This window comes from Capra hircus, chromosome 24 (assembly GCF_001704415.2).
Source record: "Capra hircus breed San Clemente chromosome 24, ASM170441v1, whole genome shotgun sequence".
NCBI lineage: Eukaryota > Metazoa > Chordata > Mammalia > Artiodactyla > Bovidae > Capra > Capra hircus.
In genome coordinates, this window is record NC_030831.1 from 57,833,450 (window position 1) to 57,856,508 (window position 23,059).

Here is a 23,059-nt window from a genome sequence, read left to right on the forward strand (position 1 = left end):
GCTACTGACGCCTGCACTCTGCAACACGAGAAGCCGCCGCACCGAGTAGCCCGAGAGCCGAGCTAGAGAAGAATTCTCGCAGCGGAGACCTCACCCAGCCAAAAATAGATGAAAAAATTTACAGCGCGTGTTGTCGTCTGTAACTGGGTTCAGATGTAACTATTCTTTTAAGTTAGAGACCTGGACTTGGATGATCAGTGTCCCTCTCCTCCTCTAAACCTAAGTCCAACCTTCTGCCTTTCAACAGCTCCTGATGCGGAAGTGCCACACAAAGGCTGAACACCTCTCTCATTGTGTCTGCAACACCTTCTTCCGTGGGAGTGAGTCAGTCTAGCAAACTCCTCCCCTCCCATCTCAGCAATCTTCAGCTCCCATTCAGACCTCCTTCTAGATACACTGCGCTCTGAGCAAACTTGGTTTCCCAAACTTTGGGGTCTGTTTTACCCCTAGAAATCGTTTTTAAACTTTCCCGCACCACGGAATTCCCATTCACCTCTCTGAGGGCCTCCAGTGTTAAAAGAACCAGCGAGCTCCTTGGTGGCTCAGCGGTAAAGAAAGCTCCTGCCGACGCAGGAGACACAAGAGATTTGGGTTTGATCCTTGAGTCAGGAAGATCCTCTGGTGTAGGAAATGGCAACCCACTCCATTATTCTTGCCTGGAGATTCCTATGGACAGAGGAGCCTGGCGGGCTACAGCCCATGGGGTTGCAAAAGAGACAGACCCAACTTAGTGACTAAACCACCACCAAGGCCATGACGCACCCAAGGGCACGTGCCCGTGTTGGTCGGAGTGACTGAAAGCTCAGTCCTTTTATATGCTGTGATACAGCCTCTTAGTACAAACCGTTTATTCATAACAAAGGAACAAGGCATTACAAAATTCACTGCCTCAAAAGACATCCAAAGGCTACATTAGAGATGGCATGAGCTTAATGTCAGTTACTAAAGTCCCCGAATTTCACGGCACTCCAACGACCACCTCGGGATCCCTGATGGCTGATACTGTGGTCCTTTCCCGGCCTCAGTGCTGGGCCCTGACACACTGCACACTTAAAAAAAGTTCTTTTTGGACTTTTTTTAAAAACAAAAACTAGCTCCTCCTCCAGTCTTCCTGTTTTAGTAAACAGCAACCCCGTAACTTAACAGTAGCTCAGGCTAACATCATGGAGTCACCCTTGCCTTCTTTCTCTCACAGCCTCCCTCCCATCCGTTAGTGGGTTCCCGTGGTTCCTACCTACAAAACTTCTACAGAATGTCATCACTAGTCACTGCTATGCATCGCTACCATCTTGGTCCAAGTCATCTCTCACCTAGATTACTGCAGGCTAATGCTTGTTTCTTTACTGTTTTTTGAAGGATAATTAAACAGGAAGCATCCTAACCACGTGCTCCCTCAGTTAAGCCCATCAACAGGCAGCCTGTACCAATGGTGCTCCCAGTAGGTCCCCAGGAGCTCAGTAGAAATGTACTTTCTCCTGAACCAGAAACTCTAGGTCAGGCTTCCCAGGTAGCTCAGCTGGTAAAGAATCCACCTGCAATGCAGGAGACCTCCTGCATCGGGAAGTTTCCCTGGAGAAGGGATAGGCTACCCACTCCAGTATTCATGGGCTTCCCTGGTGGCTCAGATGGTAAAGAATCTGCCTTCAATGTGGGAGACCTGGGTTTGATCCTTGGGTTGGGAAGATCCCCTGGAGGAGGGCATGGCAACCCACTCCAATATTCTTGCCTGGAGAACCCCCATGGTCAGAGGAGCCTAGAGGGCTACAGTCCATGGGGTCCCAAAGAGTTGAACATGACTGAGCGATCTGTCTAAAGAGCCCCCTAGGGGAGCCCAAGGTCACTCACGTTTGAGACCCACCAGCCTACACATCAGACGACTTGGTCCCAGCATCCAATGCCTGCCCAGCGGACACGCACCCTAAATACAAGGGCACAGGAGGATGCTCGAACTTGCCCTCAAGGTCAACAAATGCAAACTGTGATAGGAAGCAACAGCCCTCACCTCTCGCTTTGCTCTGGCAAGGTGGCCTCTGGGGCTCTCCTTTCTCATCTGTGCATGAGACTGACGTTTCAGGCTTAGGACTCTCAAAGACCGAGTTCTTTCTCACGTTCTCCTTCTCTTCCAATCTCAGCCTCAGGGCTGCCACCCTGGACAGAATTTTCTTCTTTACCCCCTCAGCTAAGTGTCCACTTCCTGGGGTTTTTTGCTTCTCCTTGACCTCCTGTGACTTCATCACTGCTGGCGGGGGTGGACAGCTAGCTTGGGCCACCATGGGGCCAACCTTCTCCTCCTCCCCCGACTTTTTCCCGTGGCCCAGGGTGGAGTCCTGTTGGTAGGGGTCCAGCAGCATCTTAGGAGCTTTCATTGAAGCACGTTCTCTGGAAACAGACGCCAGGGGCCCCGCCAGGGAACCAGATGTGCCTGTGGGTTTGGTTTCCCCAGCGGGGGGCTCCTCTGTCTTATGTTCCTCAATTCTGTGGCTTCTTGAAAAGTCTGTGATGCCTCTTTCAGGAGAGGGCGTAAAAGGCCCCCTGGTGAGACCACTGGAAGAGGGTGCTTGCTTCCACTCCCTCGTCATATCTCGCCTTTCCTCTGAGTCAGAAGAGGCACGCTCGTGGTTTCTGGGCTCCACGAAGTCCTCCTCATGGGGGTCACGACTCTGAGCTGTGAAGCTGTGAGTAGTGACTCCAACAGATGGGGGGGTCACCCTGGCAAGATGGCTAGAGAGAGCTAGAGCGGGGGAAACTAATGCTGCTCCGTTGCTTTTACTGGGTCCAGGCCCCCCTGAGCGCCTCCCCCTGCCTTCCTGTACTTGGCTTCTGATGCGTCCCCCTGGCATCACCTCCCCAGCCTGCACAGGGCCCGGGACTGCCAAGATGGCAGCACGCACGTCCCCCCTTGCTCCGTCCTGGCGACTTTGTCCTGCCCCCCACCCCACACGGTCCCCTTGGCTTTGGTTGGTGCCGTTCTCGTTTGGAGGGGTTTCCCCACTTTGCTGGGGACACGCAACTTGCACAATGGCAGGCTGGCCTTCCAGTCTCTGGTCCAAGTGTCCCCCCTTCGGTTTATTCTCCACTCTGGTGGCCCCCAGTGTGGACCCAGAAGGCTCTGGTGGCTCCATCCTGGCCCACCCCACACTCATTTCATCAGTGGGGTCCACAGAGGACTCCAAGATGTTAGGGCAGGACAGGAGCTGCTTAAAGAAAGTGGGGCGATCCCTCTTGAGTCGGTTTTCATCTCGATTTTGGCTCACATGGTTAGCATTTTCCTTCCTTCCGGTTCTGAAAGCCTCTGGGAGCAAGCCTGTGACACAGACTTTCTTTCCCTCTACAGGGTCCACAGAGGACTCCAGGAATCTGCGTTGGCTCAGATACTGGGAGGAAAGACAACTCCAACTTTTACAGCCAGCTCGTTCTTCCCTTCTATGGACTTTTCGGTTATTAGCAATTGCTGAGCTATACTCTACCTGAGGACTGCAGGCTGATGCTGTCTTAGAGGGGCCCGGTTTAGGCACGGCAGCACCCACCTTTAGAACATCAGGAATTGCCCGGATCCTGTCAGGAATGAGACCAGCGTCCATCCCCTTGAACCCAGAATCTGTCAGCTGTCCCACTGGCCAGGTTTCTGGAACAGAAGCCTCTAGAGTTATGATCTTCAGCTTTTTACCCGCTTCCCAACATCCTGGACTGCTCTCTTTCGACTCGTCCAGAAGGACGTTAGAGAGAGGGGGAACTTGGCTCAGAGGCTGACTGTCATCTTTCACTGTAGATTCAGCTACCACAGACACACGACTGCCCGAGCTCTGCCCTCCTCTCTCTGTGGAGCTGGCTGATGAGCAGTCCGAGGGCACCAAGTTTGTTTCCTCTTGTCCGACAGATGTCGTGGGCAAAGTTTCCTGGAAATTATCGTCAGGAGAACGCTGCTGGACCTGTGTTGTTTCACTTCCTTTTTCTTGGAAATTCTCTGCAAGGCTCCTGGTGTGTGCTCTGTGCCCAGTCTGGCTCTTCCTTCTAGACAGGTTACCAGTCTGAAGAGGGGAACTGCTACAGAAACCCTCTCCCTCTGGGAGTTGAGGAACTTGGACGTGGATTCCGGGTCCACTGAGAGCCATGTGTCCTAGCTCTCTTGAAGATTTGATTGTGGAGCCATTAAAAACATGAGCCAACTGTACATTGGAAGGAAGTTGAGAAGCATTTCCATCTGGTGCCAGAGGTGAACTCTCCTCAGGGCCACCTGCAGGGCTGACCCCAGCAGCTGAAACAGCAAGGGATTTGGGTGGGTGGCCTTTCGGGGCAACGGAAAAAGCAGATGTGTCCCCATTCGCCCCCGTCACCACAGCACACTCAACGTTAGCAGTTAGCGTTGTGGGCTTCTCCTGAGGAAACTTCGCTACTGAACTATGACCTGCCAGTATGTCTGCTGGGTCCGAGGCACCGGGGCTAGAGTTCTCGTCACCGCCCTCCTCTTTGGCCCAAACGGAAGAGTTGCTCTCTGGAGCTAGCGGCCATCTTTCCTCAAGGTCCCCTGAGTGGCTGGGGCTCAGCCTCTCCTGGCCAGCCTTCACTATGGAGGCCGGCGTGGAGGCAGAGCCCTCTATGTTGGCTAGATCCTCCCTGGTGGCACCGTTACTGGCTTTCTGTGAGATGTTCCAGGTGAAAGTGCTGATGAAAAGAGGGGAGTCGGGAGAAGTTCCCTTGTCACTGCTCCCGCACGTAGCCTGGGGAGGCTCAGGACCTCGTGTCTGAGAAAGAACGTCCAGAGTCTTGTCATCGGGAGGACATAAATCAGGCAGTTCACTTTGACCTGCCAGCTCTAAGTCCAGGGAGCACATTTCTTGAGGCAAATATTTACCGACTGGGGCTCCAACCGGAGAGCCCACGGTATCACATGCTCCCTGGTCACCTGCTTCAAGACGCTCCGAGCCACACGCGGCTGCTCCGTCCCCTGGCCCAGCGCACATGGTTTCCAGGGCGGGGATGGTGTGTGCAAATTCAGGGGACACAGAGGAAGCCTGGGGCTGGAGGGGAGGCCCCGACAGCTCACAGGGGGACATGGCTTCACTGCTGGCTTCTGGGATGCTCGGCGCACGCCCCATGTCTCCTGCAGAAGGTCTGAGCGTGTTGTCACCTCGGTTTTCTTCATGCCGTGCCCCTTGGGTACAGCCGTCTACCTCCGGGTGTTCCGCCAATGATGCACTTTCTTTGTCGATCCCTCCTAAGTTGGGGAGGGACTCTGTTGTGGTCCCAGGAAAAGTAGGCTCCTCCCCAGTAGGCTCCGAGAAAGCCGGCATGTGGCTGAGAGAGATTCGCTCCCTGACTGTTTCCTGAATTTGTACCTAGAAGATGAAAAGTGATATTAATAGAATTGTTCCTGGGAGATCCACAATAGGGCCTAAACTGCAATCCCAAGAGTGTTAATCCTCGATGACTCTAGTTAAAATTGAGATCTACGCAGTAATTCCCGAACTCTCTAGTCGTGAGACATCTGGAAGAAATGCAACTCTTGTGTTGCAAGGGATCCTCAAATTCCCCATTATAAGTAAAAGGCCACCTGACAATCGATTTTTTTTTCCTTCCCAGGAAAAAATACGGAATTTATGGTAAATTATTTGCTAAACTTTTAAGTCACAAGAGTTCATGTGAATCTTTTCAGAATGAAACTTCACATGATCATAAATAAAACATGCAGTGCCTGTAAAGTACCAAAGAGCAATTTTTAATTTTTCAATTGAAGGATAATTGCTTTACAGTATTGTCTTGGTTTCTACCAAACATCAGCATGAATCGGCCCTAGGTCTACACATGCCCCCCTGCCGCAAAGAGCAATCTTTGTCCCCTGAGGCCAGCTCGCTGGTTGATTACTGAGGAGGTGTGCCCTTGAACCCACCTCTAATGAGGCAGTGGCATTATGATTGGTCTTTGGCACTGCCCATCATTCCTGCCCCAGGTAGGTTAAAAAGTCTTGAAATACTGCTTGCAGCCACCAGTGATTCATCTTTTCTTGCCTTAAGGCTACCGTAAGTTAAATTTTCATTTACCTCAGATTTTACTGGTGTAGAAGTGCTAACTGAACAAGAAATTCTGTATGGCTTCCTATGCTATGAACTCCATGGGCGCTAGAACCATTCGTCGAGTCAACAGGCATTTAACAAACATCTCCAGGGTTGGGCTTCCCTGACGGCTCAGTTGGTAAAGAATCTGCCTGCAATGCAGGAGGCCCTGGTTCAATTCCTAGGTCAGGAAGATCCCCTGGAGACGGGAAAGGCTACCCACTCCAGTATTCTGGCCTGGAGAATTCCATGGACTGTGTAGTCCGTGGGGTCGCAAAGCATTGGACTGAGCGACTTTCACCCCAGTGTGTTAGAAAGAATCCCAGGTGACGGGGACATGTGACAGGCAAAGTGTCCATGTGCAGGGAGCGCCCGCTCTGCATTGAGACACAGGTTGTCCCTAGCAGGGGCTCCATAAGCATGTGAAGGAACCAGTATTGAACACCACACACCAGCTGAGTCAGATCTGCCCAACTTCACCCCGTTACACCTCTAAGTTTGAAAGACTTTGGGCTTTTGTCTGCTTCTGTTCTGGGGACAACTGTTTTAAGAGACTAACCACAAGCAGGGCCCACTGCTGGCTCACATCCTGGTGTTTCTATAGAGAAACAGTCTATATATTTTCCACTGTGATAAATGGAAGTGGGAAAAGAAATTTCCAGTAAGCAAGCAAGGTTTTTTTTTTGAGGTGTCCAGGAGTTTGTGTTCATGTTTTTCCCTCTATAATACCTATAACATGTAGAGAATGTTCTTTTCACTTACTAATTTGGTTCAGTTTCTGTGAGCTACAGCGCAAACCTTCTGAATGATTATGCATAGAACGTGTGGGCAGCTTCCCAGTCATGATTTGAGATGTGTAGGGAGATTATCTGATTAAAAACACCAAGACCCTCTTCTGAGCCTTCCTCCCCTGCCGGAGTTTCCACCACCTATGTCAGCCCTTTATTTTAAGATCTTGCCATCATCACAACGTCAGTGCCAGCCAGTTATGGATGGACTAGATGCCATGTGTAGAACTCCCTGCCAGGCACTGGACAGTTTTTTCCAAAGGGCTCCAGTTTAAAAAGCCACTGTGTTGTTCCCTGGCATGTTACCATACTTTCCTAGTTATCAGAGTTATGGGCAATAGCTAAGAGGCTAACGCCTGGGAAAGATGAACCTGGGACAAGCAAGCTTTGACTAGGATAGTTCGGTCCCTGGCATGTTGCAGCCATGGTGTGTCATGCCTTGATTTATGGAAGAGTCATGTTCCTACTTACTGCCATACACTCGTGCTCCTCTTGTCTACCTTTTAAAATAAAACCCTACTTCAAAATAGCCTAGTGAAGCCCCATATGTAGAGAAACATGGCAAATCCTTGACCATGTAGAATTCATCCACTGGAATATTTACTGAGCACTATGGTCATGTGTGGTTGTGAGAGTTGGACTGTGAAGAAAGCTGAGCAACGAAGAACCGATGCTTTGGAACTGTGGTGTTGGAGAACACTCTTGAGAGTCCCTTGGACTGCAAGGAGAGCCAAACCAGTCCATTCTGAAGGAGATCAGTCCTGGGTGTTCTTTGGAAGGACTGATGCTAAAGCTGAAACTCCAGTACTTTAGCCAGCTCATACGAAGAGTTGACTCATTGGAAAAGACTCTGAAGCTGGGAGGGATTGAGGGCAGGAGGAGAAGGGGATGACAGAGGATGAGATGGCTGGATGGCATCACTGACTCCATGGACATGAGTCTGAGTGAACTCCGGGAGTTGGTGATGGACAGGGAGGCCTGGCGTGCTGCGATTCATGGGGTCGCAAAGAGTCGTACATGACTGAGCGACTGAACTGAACTGATATACCAAGCTGCTCTAGGGACTGGAGAAGCATCAGCAAATAAGGACCGCTGGCCTTTGGGACGTTAGGTTCAAGCAACCGGCCATACAAACTGGTCCTACTACTGATGAACCATTTAGTCCATGTTGCAACCCATGGGATTTTTCTCAAAGTGGCACTTTAACAGCCCAATGCATACTTGCCGAGGCTCACAGCATCAGTTTCAAGGTCAGGCTCCTCGGAGCCCAGCTCAGAGAAAGGGAAACCACAGGCTCACACCTTTCGAATGAGTCAGACCTTTCTCTCAGGAGGCACTCTCTTAGTTAAGTCATTACAAAAGAACTCCAGCGAATGATTCTCCTGCTGCTCAGCTATTCTCATCATGGAGTGAGCAGGGAGACTTGGGCGATTGTTAACGTAGGAAATTTGTTCTCATTCAGGTGAGGACGAGGGTTTGGGCCCAGCATGGTGTGTGGACTCGGAGGGCTAGCCACCTCGGCTTCAGCTTAATCCCGCATTGCACACATGATCCCTTGTAACCACGTTAGCCTCTCTGACCCTCGTCTCTTCCTCTAAGGCTAACCACATGCACGTCAGCACTATCCTGCCAAGTGCCTGGCACCCACTCACACTCGCTTCCCTTGTTCTGTGAAAAGAAGTCATGGTTGCAGCGAGAGACACAGCACCTCTAAGGAGCGGAGCAGCGCTCTGCAGGCTTTATGCCGGCTTTCTCATTCGAGGGGTAAAATAAATCTGAGATACTGACGCTAGCATCTCTTCTTCGCTGGTCTCAGTGCCCTGGGTCCAATCAGGAAACAGAAGCCACGCAGTAGGTCAGGTAATGGAAGCTGAGTAACAAGAGTTGTTAACGGCATTAGAGGAAGAGCTGGGAGACCTTGGAAAAGCCCACGGCGCCCTAAGGGAGGGACAACCCTGAGAAGGGACCGCTTGCAAGGGGCGCAGACCGAGCCAGGAAAGGTGTGATCAGGCCACCAGGTAGCAGAGAATTTGCTGGTCTGGAATTGCTGGGTGAGCCATACACCACACGCTTCCGTGGGTAGGCAGGGCGCCAGTGGTCAGAGGGAGTCAGGGACCTGCAAGGGCAGAGGCCTTCTGAGGGTGGGTGGGCTACAGTGAGAAGGAATGAGAGGCCTGCGTCAGGAGACAGTGGATGCTGGTGCAAACGGGAGGGTTGCCCTGCAGAGTGTGGTTTCAGAGTAGAGAGGGTTGCAAGGCAGTCACATCCAGGCCAAGGCTACGAGGCTGCAGATGGACCAGGGTCTGGGTCCTGTGGCTGTGGCCAGCTCTGCAGGACGAGCATGCAGCTGTCTCCCCGACCCCTGACCCATGCTGCAAAGATGGAAGCCTCCTCCTCCCCCACCTCCACTGTGAGCTTCACGTGGTGCTTAAAGGAGAAGTGGGAGAATGAAACTAATCACCAAGCGTGTATTGAAGGGTGCTTCCAGACCTGAGAGGCAGTAACGGAGAACTGGCATGTGAGGTCACTGAGGTCAGAGTTTAGACGTCTGCCCCGGGGTCCCACGGTCAATGACAGAACTCGGATTTTAAGCCAAGACTGACTGATTCTAAAAACCGTAGAGAAATGACACTCAGTCATGTCTGACTCTTTGACAGCCTCCTGGACTTTAGCCTGCCAGACTCTTCTATCCATGGAATTCTCCAAGCAAGAATATTGGAGTGGGTGGTCATTCTCTTCTCCAGACATCGAACTTGGGTCGTGCGCATTGCAGGCAGATTCCTTACTGTCTGAGCCACCAGGGAAGCCCCAGCTGATTCTATAAGCCCTTTCCAACTCAGGTTTTCTAGCCAAGAAAAATTAAACCCCACCCAAGGGTTGGGAATGCCCTCTACTAACTTAAACCCAGAACTTCTGAACTGCTGAGACACATCGAGTAGGAGAGTATAGTGGTCCTGCTTCTTATGACTGCTTACTTATCAGCTTCCTCACAAGCTCTGAAGGTCAGTTTCAGTTCAGTCGCTCAGTCGTGTCCGACTCTTTGCAACTCCATGAATCGCAGCACACCAGGCCTCCCTATCCATCACCAACTCCTGGAGTTCAGACTCGCGTCCATCGAGTCCGTGATGCCACCCAGCCATCTCACCCTCTGTCGTCCCCTTCTCCTCCTGCCCCCAATCCCTCCCAGCATCAAAGTCTTTTCCAATGAGTCAACTCTTCGCACGAGGTGGCCAAAGTACTGGAGCTTCAGCTTTAGCATCATTTTTCCAAAGAAATCTCAGGGCTGATCTCCTTCAGAATGGACTGGTTGGATCTCCTTGCAGTCCAAGGGACTCTCAAGAGTGTTCTCCAGCACCACAGTTCAAAAGCATCAATTCTTCAGCGCTCAGCTTTCTTCACAGTCCAACTCTCACATCCATACGTGACCACAGGAAAAACCATAGCCTTGACTAGACGGACCCTTAGTCGGAAAAGCAATGTCTCTGCTTTTGAATATACTATCTAGGTTGCTCATAACTTTCCAAGGAGTAAGCATCTTTCAATTTCATGGCTGCAATCACCATCTGCAGTGATTTTGGAGCCCCCAAAGAATAAAGTCTGACACTGTTTCCCCACCTATTTCCCATGAAGTGTTGGGACCAGATGCTATGATCTTCGTTTTCTGAATGTTGAGCTTTAAGCGAACTTTTTCACTCTCCTTTCACTTTCATCAAGAGGCTTTTTAGTTCCTCTTTGTTATGCACCGAGCCCGTATCTCCAAACCAACCAAGAGAGCGAACAAGTCCACCGTGGTAATGCAAAAGCAAGAAGGGAATTTTTTATTTCTAGTGCGCTAGGGCTCAAGCCTCATCCGACGCAGCGGAATCAGAGCCCCGAACAAAGCAGTATAGCGGTTTATATACAGTCAGCTCTTTATCTCAGGTACAGGGTACTTGGCGATACCTGATTGGACAGGCAGAATGAGCTCATGCAACGCCTTCCTTATGCTATCGTATATAGAAATCTTTCCTTATTTGGTTAAGGAATGTTCAAGAAAACAGGAAACATGACTCAGGTCCCCGGCGCTGTTATGCACTTCATTGAGCCGACCACCCTGCCTAACATTCCCCCCTGTTCTTAGATCATACAGAGGAATCCTCCTCTGGGTCCTGAGATACTGTTTGATATTGCTGCCGAAGCACGAACAGCTGTACTGTATTAATGCGCTCTTTTACAAAGGCTACAAGTCTATTGATAATACAAGGGCCAAACGTAAGCATTATTAGAAGGATTATCAGGGGTCCTAGCAGGGTAGAGATTAAAGTAGTCAGCCAGGGGGATTGTTGAAACCAGGACTCAAACCATCCCTGTTGAGCCTCACACTCTCGTTTACGCTGGGCTAGCCCCTCTCTCACTCTGGCCATGGATTCCCTAACTATTCCAGTATTGTCTGCATAAAAACAACATCCTTCTCCTAGGGCGGCACAAAGTCCCCCCTGTTGCAGAAACAGCAGATCTAGCCCTCTTCTATTTTGCAAAACTACTTCAGACAGGGAAGTTAAAGATGACTCTAAATGACTAATAGACTGTTCTATACGAGTGATGTCTTCATCTATGGCTGCTCTTAAAGAGTTAAATCCTTGACTTTGCATGGACAAAGCTATTATTCCAGTTCCGGCCCCGGCTATTCCCAGACCGAACATAGTTGCTATGGTTAAGGCAGTAATGGGCTCTCAACTTTATAAGCCCTTTCTTGTTGAATAAGAGTCAATTTGTGGGCCCAATAATCATATACAGCTTCTTCTGGTCGATACAGTATCTTTGGTATCACAGCCACCATAACACAAAATTCTTTTTTAGGATCAAAAATGGAGCTATGTACACAGGGAGTCAACCCAGTGTGAGAGCACACCCACCATCCTCCCATCTGTGGAACTGACCACCTGGCTACAGGCAAACTCATGAGTTCAACAGTCAGGGCACACACTGAGGATCTGTCTGGCTGCACTTTGCCCATACATAGTCCCTTTCCCCACACTTCTCTCATTGTAAGGCCTACTTTTTGTTCTCCCCATCGACACTGGGGAGGATCGGTGCCGTTGGCCAGGTCATAAGGGGCGTTGAGGCCTACTGCCTCGTAATAAGGGGGAATTAAGTTGTAACATAACTGACAGGATTTAGTTGCCTCAGGATGGGTTTGATTTAAGGTAGCATAAGCTGCCTTTACTAATTTCCATAGTGGATCTGTTTGTCCAAGTTTAGCAAGGGGGCCTGCCTCAGGGTCTTTTGTTGGTCCCTGGGATGTAGGTAGGGAGGTTGTCGGGTAGAGAGTTGCATGGACCTATTCAACGGGGTTTGGACCGATACTACACATTTGTACCGGTTCTAAAACTTGACTCACAACAATGATCCCATTATAAGTAGTCAGGTCATTTCTGGTCTGAAGCCCCCATGATATCCCATTGACCCAGGCCTTTTCTTTTTCTGCTTTGTCAACGTTAAACCTTATTTTTACCTGGGCAAAGTTATGATCCTTTTCCCAATCGGAGTATGGAGGTACGGGTCCTACAAATGAGAAGTTAAGCAAGTCCCGATTTCCTACATCCCACCGTCTATACCCTGGAGTCTCCGACCCATCATTAGAAGTTACGCAGTCCCAAGATTTACAATAAGAGTCCTGTATCCCCCCACAGATCTTCCAGTTGTGCCTGGGTGCACCTGGACATACCCAGAATGCATGATTCCGGAGGTAGCCCCTTTTCCAAGGTACATTTACCACCGGCTTAAGGTCAAAGTATAAGTCTGGCCACCAAGTATTTGGTGGCTGTATTGCGGTGGTGGAGTTACGCGTCTCACGTGTTAGTCCATTTTGCAGTTTCCAGGTGATTCTGACGGGTTGGTGTGGGTTCACGCTGGCAGCTTCGGAGCAGAGTAACATGGTCATCCATAAGATGGTCCAGACGAGTTGCCTTGGTCCTGTCGACGACGCCAGAGCTTCAGCCTCAGGGGGTTGGACGGGTGCAGAGACGCTTCCCATTCTTTTTTAGCGTCTTCCTGCTCTGCTGAAGTGGCTGGGCGTACGTGGTTGCAATGCACCCAAGGCCCGATACCGTCGACAGAGAAGAAGATTCCTGGAACACCGGCTTAGGTCGTTTTTCGTCCTGTTTTTCTTCTTTTTCTTCAGAAGCTTTCATGACTAGTACCTGTGGGTTTAGCGAGGTTGGAGTCGGGGAAGAGGGACGGGGAGGTTTAGGAGGTTTAGAAGGAGCGAGAACAAAGGGTTTAAGCCGTTCCGGCTGGTTTCTCACTAGATCCTGCCAGACCAGAATGTAGGGAGTCTAGTCTGGGTGCCCAGCAGGACTAGGGGTAAGCACCCTCTCTTTAACTGCCTGGATAATTTGGGGATTGAAGGTTGCCTCTTGTGGCCATCTGACGTCAAAGGTGGGCCACTCGGCAGAACAGAAAGTCACCAATTTGCTCTTCTTCACCAGTAACAAAAGATTCTGAGCTCTAGACTTAAAATCAGAAAAATGGTCAGTCATCAGAGACAGCGGAGTAGAAGTAGATTGCCCCATGGGTACAGAGAACACGGACAATGACAACAAGACTCACACGGACAGTGCCGGCACACAGAGTCACAGAAACGACACAAACAGATTCCAACTCTCAATATTACTTTCAGTCTCCTTGATAGCACTGGAGACCCCTTCTCTACTTGCAAGTGTCTTACCATCAGGACGTCCTCAGTGCCAGCTGCCCTCCCGGTTCGCTACCGGGGACCCGGCCTTACGCTGGGCTTGCCTCTTCACTTTACACCTAGATGCCTCCCCAGTACGATACTGGGCCCCGGACTTAATCTAGGCCTCTGCACTGCTAGCACCGGTGCTCAGAGCTCTCAACTGCTAACGAGATTATTCCCTTCTACCAGGAGAGTTGTCCTCCCCAGTAGGCCAGAGATCCCGGACGAGCCCCCAAATGTTATGCACCGAGCCCGTATCTCCAAACCAACCGAGAGAGCGAACAAGTCCACCGTGGTAATGCAAAGCAAGAAGGGAATTTATTTCTAGTGCGCTAGGGCTCAAGCCTCATCCGACACAGCGGAATCAGACGAGAGCCCCGAACAAAGCAGTATGGCAGTTTATATACAGTCAGCTCTTTATCTCAGGTACAGGGTACTTGGCAATACCTGATTGGACAGGCAGAATGAGCTCATGCAACGCCTTCCTTATGCTATCGCATATAGAAATCTTTCCTTATTTGGTTAAGGAATGTTCAAGAAAACAGGAAGCATGACTCAGGTCCCCGGCGCTGTTATGCACCTCACTGAGCCGACCACCCTGCCTAACACTCTTCACTTTCTGCCATAAGGGTGGTGTCATCTGCATATCTGAGGTGATTGATATTTCTCCTGGCAATCTTGATTCCAGCTTGTGTTTCTTCCAGGCCAGCGTTTCTCATGATGGACTCTGCATAGAAGTTAAATAAGCAGGGTGACAATATACAGCTCTGAGGGTAGGAATGTGTTATTCTTTGCTGAATTTTCGGAACCTTAGCACCTAGCAGGGACCCTATTGTGGAATGAATGAACATGAATGGATACAAGGAGGGGGAAGGGTAGACCAAACTTAGTAACACCCCAAACCTGGTTTTAAAAGCAGCTTGAAAACTTAACACCCTGCTTGCACAATAGCCTCCAATCCCATCTCTAGCCAACATGCTGGGTTCCATAAACACATTGTTTCCATCTGTTAGCCTTTCCAAACAATTCTGCCTCCTAGGTGTGTCTCTGATTCCATGGAAGGTGTGTCGTCTCTTCACCTCCCCCCCCCATGAAGTTCGGGGGTTATCTTCATTAGTGGGCGTGTCCTGGATGCCACAGAGGGCATGACACTAATTTGAGTAACTAACAATAGAAGGTGGTATGAGATAAGATCCCTCTTCTCAGATAGCTTATAATCCAGCTGAAGAGACAAGATGTACAGGGGAAAAGATAAATAGCAATTCTTGACGAGTTTTGCTAGTGGCCAAATGGACGGAATTTAAACAGTTCTGTTCCAGGAGTGGAAAAATCATCACTGAATCCTCTTTCACTTGGAGAAGATTCCTGCAGTGCAAAAACCAGAGGGTGCTGTCTTCCACATCAATTCTTAAGATAATTCTTGGACACTTCCAGCGCAATCGCAGGAGACTTCTCTGCTTCATTAGAGTGGGCAGATATGGTAGACACTTCTGGTTGACTAACAGCAGGCTCAACCCCCTTTTCTCCCTTGCCACCTACAACTACAGGAAGCTGGAAAACCACATGTCCTCCCAGTTTCCTGCATAGCTAGAAGGGGCCCGGGGGTCAGTTCTGGCTAAGTAGTAAGGGGGATTCCAATAAGGAACTTTCAAGGAAGTTTTGCTTTTCTTATATAAGTAAAGATACAGACATCATGGGTAACTTGCCTAACCCCTTCCTTCTTCCTGTGATGAAGATGTGATGCCTGGTGCTGCAATAATTACCTTGTAGTCATGAGGTAACCAGCACAAGAATGAAAAGTCACACTATAGCTGGTGGAGCAAAAAGGATGGACTTGGGAGGTAGCATCTATCCTTAAGCCACTGGATCAATATTAAGCCCTTCTACCCACTGACTTCTTGGTAATGAGAAGTCCTTATGTTACGGCCACTGGCCATTGGTTATGCTATTAACTGCAGCTGAGAGCTTTCCTAACTGATGCTAGAGGAAAGTATATTTCTGAAGGATAAAAGAAAAGGCACATTAGGTTCACCTGGAGCCCTTCAGCAGGCACTGGGGCAGCTTTAGGCAGGGATTAGTCTGAAGGACAGTGTCAAAAGGGGCATCGGGTGTGGCTCCTGGACCGCGTGTCTTGGGAGCTGGTCAAAGTGCCAGGGGATCAATAGGGCCTGGGGCAAGGTGAACTTGAAGTAAGAGGTGGGGGAGGAAGACGGGGAAATGTGAGAAGACGGATCAAAGGAGAGGCCATGGTTCTAAAGGCCACATTCAGCCATCCAGAGCCAGGAGAGTTAAGCCCCTTAGATCTTTGCTTCAGCTGAGCGTTCCTGCCATAGGCCGCCATGTCCTCCCAGGCATGCAACAATTTTCTTTCTTTTTAGACGCTCCCTGAATGTTCTTTCCTCTTTATCTGGACTAGATACAAACAGCCCCACATCCTCCAACAGCTGTCTGCACACCAGTTTCCCCCTGCAGTTCCAGGAATCTTTAAATGGCAGCTTCCCCACTCCCCAGCCTTCTGGCTGGCTGCAGCCTCACCCACGGCTAACCTTTCCCAAGTTATCTGCTGAGCCCTCACTATGGGTCTGGCGTCATTTGTCATCCGATAGATCAAATCCATACCACCTGGGGACGTGGAACTGAAAATAGCCCAGGTCCCCTAGCCAAAGAAAGCTTAAAGGCAAACCAGAATATTTCAAGAACTTGAGTTTATTTTTAGAAGTTGCTGGGATGTCCAGAAATGAGCTTCACTTAAGGCTGTGAATGTGAAAACACAAGGTGGAGGTCCCACATCTGAAATCCCCAATCCTGGGAATTCTCTGGTGATTTAGTGGTTAGGACTCCACGCTTTCACTGCTGAGGGCAAGGGTTCGCTCCCCGGTTGGGGAACTAAGATTCCACAAGTCGCACAGCGTGGCCAAAAAATAAGATCTCCAGTCCTGAAACACCTCCCTTCATTTGACCAGCTTTCATTCTGGACCCTTCTTGCTGTTGGTTCAGCCGCTCAGTCATGCCCGACTCTTTGCAACCCCGTGGACTGCAGAACACTAGGCTTCCCTCTTCCCCTTTCACTGTTCTTCCCAGAGTTTGCTCAAGTTCACGTCCATGAGTCGGTGATGCCATCCAACCATCTCACATCCCTCTGTCGTCCCCTTCTCCTGCCTTCAGACTCTCCCTGGAGACAGGAAATCTTCAGCCAGCGGTGGTTGCCACCCTACCCGATTTCTTGGGAAAGTCAGGTTTTTGAAATACCAATTTGATTTCCTGGGAGAGGACTGGGTTTCCATGATGTACATACACCCTTTCCTAGAGCTTACGGGCTCTGTGCACAGAGCTATCTTTGCCTGGTAAGATTGTGTGAGCCAGGGCACAAGCCAGGAGCTTGCGTTTTTGTGCATCTCAGGTGATGGAAGTAACAGCACCACCCCACTAACGATGATCACCAAGCCCTGAGCTGCCCTTAACCCTCAGTAGGCACTGCTCTAAGCACTTTTACATTAAAACATTTAATGTTTGCAAAATGACACAGAAATGTGTGCCTTTAGGACTGGGTCATGTTAAAGAGAAATATACCAGTTATTCTAACACATGAGACCATTTCATGGCAAACTCCCCAAGCATCAGCTCAGTTTGTGACCCCATGGACTGCAGCATGCCAGGCCTCCCTGTCCATCACCAACTCCTGGAGTTCACTCAAACTCATGTCCATTGAGTCGGTGATGCCATCCAACCATCTCATCCTCTGTCATCCCCTTCTCCTCCTGCCTTCAATCTTCCCCAGCATCAGGGTCTTTTCAAATGAGTCAGTTCTTTGCATCAGGTGGCCAAAGCATTGGAATTTCAGCTTCAGCATCAGTCCTTCTCAAAGCATAACAGCCCAGAAAAGCAACTGTCTTCCTTCCCCTGGACAGCTTTGTTTTCCTGCATCTGACGGTTTGTTGGGAAATGAAGAGAGCTTTGATTTTCACATACACACGCATATGTGCTAAGTTGCATCTGACTTTGTGACCCCATGGACTGTAGCCCACACCAGACTCCTCTGTCCATGGGATTCTCCAGGTAAGAATATTGGAGTGGGTTGCCATGCCCACCTCCCAGGGATTTTCCTGACCCAGGGATTGAACCTATGCCTCCTGCAGCTCCTGCACTGCAGGCGGATGCTTTACCGCTGAGCCACTGGGGAACACACACAAACATAAGCAGAATCAGGAAGGCTAATGATTTTTCTTGCATGCCACCAAGCATCTCTGGACACTTGTGTGTTCTGCTACATGCCAAACATCCTGACACTTGAAGAGGTGAGAGGAAAGGGGAGCAGGGTGACGGATGGAGCAAGCGGGCCTCGGAAAACCCAGGTGTCATCCTGGAAGCACTCCCTCGTGGGCAGTGGTTCTGGCGAAGTCACTGGCTCTGAGGCGGTTTCTTCCACAGTAAAACGAGAGGGCTTGAGTGTATCTCCTGGCCTCCGCTCGCCTTGGTGTCCCATGACCTGCTGCCATGGCAACAATACAAACGTTGAAGTGGGGCTTAAACCTCACCTTCCACTTGAAACCATGTTTTCCCTTTGACTCCCTAAGGCTTCTAAGATCTGCCTCAACTAGGAAAGCTGATTAGGGGAAAGGACACATACATAGACTGAGGCAGGACGAGCCAGTGAGGGCGCCCAGCAAGGACCAGGGGAGAGAGTGGGCTGGAGAATGCCCCCCAGCCCAGTTCCCAGCTCGTGTCTGGCTCCACTCATGGCTGCTTCTCCTGCCTCTGTATACCAAGTGCCCCATCTTTTCAGAGGGCTGCACTGTGTCAGGGTGTGGGCCCCCAGTTGGTCCCGCAGTGTTCTGGAGACTCACAGAGCTGGTCCATGCAAATGAAAATCATCACAGCCACACAAGGCAAGACCAGCAGCTGACAGCCTCTAAACTGAATAGTCCTCACTAGGCTTGAGAAAAATTTTGGTTTCTTTCACCCAGTAACTCTTTCCCCTCAACTCAGTTTTGCAAAGAATTAAGAGCTTCTAGACCCACTTGAGCTCCTTGATTCCCCTCCCCCAGCCTCCCCAGAGGCCACAGAGTGAATCCCAGCTGTGGGTTTTTGGTGTGGTGGTGTTTACTTCCCACAGGCCGAAGCTTCTCTGCAGATCTCAGACTGGATAACGAGGGAAAAATGAGACCTTAGTCAGGTTCTAGGAGAGCATGTGAGTCAGTCTCCTTACAGTTTCTAGCACCTGTGAGCAAAACCAAAACCAAAGTAGTAGCAGTTACCGTACTGCCCTGACAATACGTGGTACGAAGCCAGTTCTTGTAAACTTTAGAAACAGGAAATACTTGTCACGTGGTTGCTACACTACTTGCCTACTCAGCGAAGCTTCAAAGTGTACACGGGTGGTGTTCCTTTGGCACTTGGAAAATCTTAAGGTCAACACGTAGGCAGGTTGCCTGTCATGGATGGCCATCACCAAAAATGAGAAAATGCAGGACTGGGGTTTGAAGAGCCCCTTATTAGGCCTTATATTTCAGGTAAGCAGCAGGACCGCTGTTATGTCCTTAGGTTTAGCTTCTGGCTAAACAAGAACTATCCCCCAAAAGCGTACAGGTCTAGCAGGGAACCATTACCTAAGCCCGCAGTAAGTTACCCCATCAGATTCAGAGATGCTTCTCCAGGAGAAGCCAAGTTCCCTGGACAGTGAGATCCATGAGAGGAGAACAGGGTTAGTCGTCTTATGGAGCAAGGCTCATAGTAGGCACTCAAGAGACAGGGCAGAGGAGTAGACATCCAGTCTGTTCTTAGTTCCATGTCCCTTTGCTGACAGAGGCAGGAGCGTTCATCCCTTCAGAGTCTGGTTCTCTACTTCTGAAGAGACGTTGATCTACCCAATAACCTCCCTGAGGGTCCTGTGCTTTCATTAATGTTGAGTCGCTAAGTCGTATCCAACTCTTTTTGTGACCCCATGGAAATCCCGCCAGGCTCCTCTGTCCACGGGGTTTCCCAGGCAAGAATACTGGAGCAGGGCGCCACTGCCTTCTACAGCTATCTTCTGAACCCAGGTCTCCTGCATTAGCAGGTGGATTCTTTACCGCTGAGTCACCTGGGAAGCCCTTAGTTAATATGCTCTTTTCCATTAAGCTCTTCTTCACAGCTAGTGACTTGGTGTGTTGGCCTCAATCTTTAGGTCTAAATGGAAGTCACCTGTTCTGAGTGGAAAAAGGTATCTTGTTTATCCATGACAAATGAGGTTCCCCACACCTCTGCCTCCAGAGGACGTTAGCATAGTTGCACCAGGGGAACCAGGTACCAAAGGTGGGGGGTGGGTCCAGCTGACGGGGCTGTGAAGTTCAAATATGCAGCCAGAGGGTTAAGTTTAAAGACCTGTACTTTAAAGATGAAGGGATGCAAAAGCAGGGTGAGAATAGGGAGGTGTGTCCTGCAGACTAGAAGTTCAGGAATCTTTTGATGGAGCAGTCAAAAACCGCCTTTCTCCTTGTAAATAGAAAGGAAAAGGATTCACTAAGAAGCTCCTGGAAGTTGAAGTTTCGGGAGGAAAGACTTAAAAACCATCTGGGACTCCACGCAGTGACTTGGAGCTAAGGTAAAAAAAAAAATGCTGAGCTGGTATTTGCACTCACGGTGGTTTGAAGACTCACACATAACTTCTCATACGTGTGAGTAAACGTGTTCCCACTATCTTCCCCTCTGGTGCTGATCTCACCTCCCTGGCCACGTGTGGGGTTCAGGGGATGAGTAGGGGACAATTACCTCACTAAGCAGGCCCTCAGTCACTTCAACCCTTGAGGTTCTGCTCACCTCTACAGGCTGACTGGTCCCCACACTGGGCTGGGCAAGTATCTTTGAAAGACTCATGCTCAAGCATGGCTAGGAGCCTCTGGAGCCCAGGGGCCTTTGAAGAGCCCCCCCTCCCCCAATGTCAGGGCTTCTGCCTGAAGCCCCGCTCTGCAGCCACTGGGCAGGCTTTAGTAACACCCTGGAGCTCTCTTCTAGCCTTGGACCAAATGGAAACACTAAGGTTTTTTGCAGCAAAAAAAAAAAAATTGAAGTTGGGTCATACTGGTAGGTGATGGGGGTGGCCGGCTAGGCTTGCCCCGAAAGGAAAGCAGAAAAACAGCCCCTGTCCACAGTTTCCCTTAGTTTGTTCTAAAACAATCCTGAAAGTCAGGAGATGTGAAATTGGGATGACATGCCCACGAGCCCTGACTATCAGCCTTTTTGTTCCAGCGCCTGAGGGCCAGTACCCTCATCCATACCCTTACATGCTGCCGATTTCTGACTGCACAGAAATAAGACTCTAAGAAGAAAGGAACTTAGAAATCTCTCAGTCTGACTTTAAAGATTATTGCCCTGCTTAAACGAAAGTTAACACCTGTTTCTCCTGTTTGCTTTCCTCAATACAACCCTAATCACCATTCCCACCATCACTGCCAAAGCCCGGCCTGCCTAGAGTCCCGAACTGCTCAGGAAGAAGATGGAGGCAAAGATAGACGAGAATTTTTTCCCCTAGCAAGCTCCCTGTACAACTAGGGATTTTCCCTACGACTTCGGAAACAAGTTATCACAAGCTGGATGACTTAAGAGAACACACATTTCCTCCCCACCCTCTTAGTTCCGAAGCTGGAGTCTGGAACCAGAGTGTTTCCAGGGCAAAGCTCCCTCCAAGGGCTCTAGGGAGAACTTTTGTCTTTTGACCTCAACTAATTAAGCCTGCAAGCACTCTGGTCGCTCTCACATTCTCAGATTCCAGGTGGGAGTAGAAATTGGGTGGGGGACACTTTTCAACCTACTTCTTCCCCAGCCTCCCCTACTGGCCCTCCCTCCCCGGAGTCTGACCTCACACTCAGCAGCAGAGCTTCACTTGGCTAGATGTGTGGTTTAGAGTGAGGAATGGAGACGCTGAGAGGGAGGAGGCTCTAGCAACAGGACAGAGGCTGGTTTTCTTCAGGAGGCTACGCTTATTTCTATGGTAAAAGCGAAGTCTGGTCAGGAAGGGAAAAGTATAGCAGAAGTTGTCACTTCTCTTGCTACTGAGGCAAATTCTCTTCCCCAAGCCCGGCAACAAAAACGCCCAGACCCCCCGAAGCTTCTAGAAAAGATGGTTTCTGCGTGAGATAGCTTAATGAAGCAGCCACAGGAGGAGACACAGAGTTGCCTGCGCAGACGCCAGAAAGTGAAGTTGCTCAGTCGCATCCGACTCCCTGCGACCCCATGAACCGTAGCCCACTAAGCTCCTCTGTCTATGGGGATTCTCCAAGCAAGAATACTGGAGTGAGTCGCCATTTCCTTTTCCAGGGGATCTTCTTAACCCGGGAAAGAAGCCAGGGTGCCTAGGGGTATTTATGGGATTGAAGCCTGGAGGGCGGTCTGAGGCGTGGCAAGGGTGGGGAAACCTGATTGGAAATAAGAAAAAGGTGAGGTAATGGTTCTCTCCACGTCCCAAAATGGAGGCTGTTAGCGGGATCTGAGGGTGGAGTTTCGGTATTCGAAGGTCAAAAGGTCACTGAGCCGGCCACTCGCGCAGGCCCAGTTGTGTGGGGGGTGGGCAGGGTGTTGGCGGCGCCTAACCAGTCTCCATCAGCCCAGCTCCAACCAGACCCAGCTGACTCCAAGTGCCTGGAGAACAGCTGGGCAGCAGGGCTGCTTGGAGGCCGTGGAAATCTCCAGAAACAGTGAAAACAACCTTGACTGGTGAAGGGGGGTGCAGTGGGCTTGACGGAGGGTTATGAGTCTATCCAGCCTCCTGAAGGCTGCTGTCCCAGGGCCCAGAGCTCATGACCAGCGGCAACCACTCCAGACTGGTTTTGGAGGGGGTACTGCTCAGAGTCTGAGCTGCAGGCTCGTCCACCTGTGGTGGAGCGGCAGTGACGGCAGAGTCCTGTATGTTTGTAGTCCGATTGAGACCCCGAACTAGAGCCTTAGAAGCTGAGCGGATCTCATGCTGGTTATTTTCCCACACAACACCATCAGTTTGCTGGTAAATGTGAAAGCACTTGTTTTTAAACCATCACTTAAAAAAAAAAAAATGCCCGAAATCTCGAGGCAGTATCAAAATACCTGTGCTGACTCAGAAAGATAATTTTTCAAGCATCAGCAGAAAGGGGAACTTACAGAATTTGCAATTTAAACCTCCTGCCCCGCCCCCACTCTCAGCTCTGTAAATACAGTGGAGACAGTACATTGAAGTGGGTGGGGGAATATGAGTTTTCACGTTTCTGTCTTGCCTCTGTAACTAGATTTAATTCAGTTCGACAGGTAATATTGGCAGGCACTGTGTGTGTGTGTTCTTGGCATTTACAGATGAATTAGACCCAGGGTCTGTTTCCACCTACCTCACAAAGCAACAGCCCTGCTGGGCAAACAAACAGCTGAAATCTACAGTAAAGGCTAGCAAGAGACTAGGAATGAAATTTTATTTGAGAGACGAGTTTTTCTTCAGGGAGAGGAGAAGGGACAAGTGAAGCAGGGAAAGAGCCAGAACTTGCAGCCTGTGTGTTTGCATTTAT

At 50.0% G+C, this 23,059-nt stretch overlaps 1 protein-coding gene across 1 annotated transcript in view; it reads right to left on the bottom strand.

Annotated features, from left to right (window-relative positions):
* The window catches only part of ALPK2 (alpha kinase 2), a gene marked incomplete at its 5' end in the record, with an annotated part of 122,666 nt that overhangs the window by 37,354 nt on the left and 62,253 nt on the right, over nucleotides 1-23,059 (bottom strand). The window contains one exon of the mRNA XM_018039363.1: nucleotides 2,003-5,336. Coding sequence (XP_017894852.1) covers nucleotides 2,003-5,336 — 3,334 coding nt within the window. The remainder of the gene's footprint in view (nucleotides 1-2,002; nucleotides 5,337-23,059) is intronic.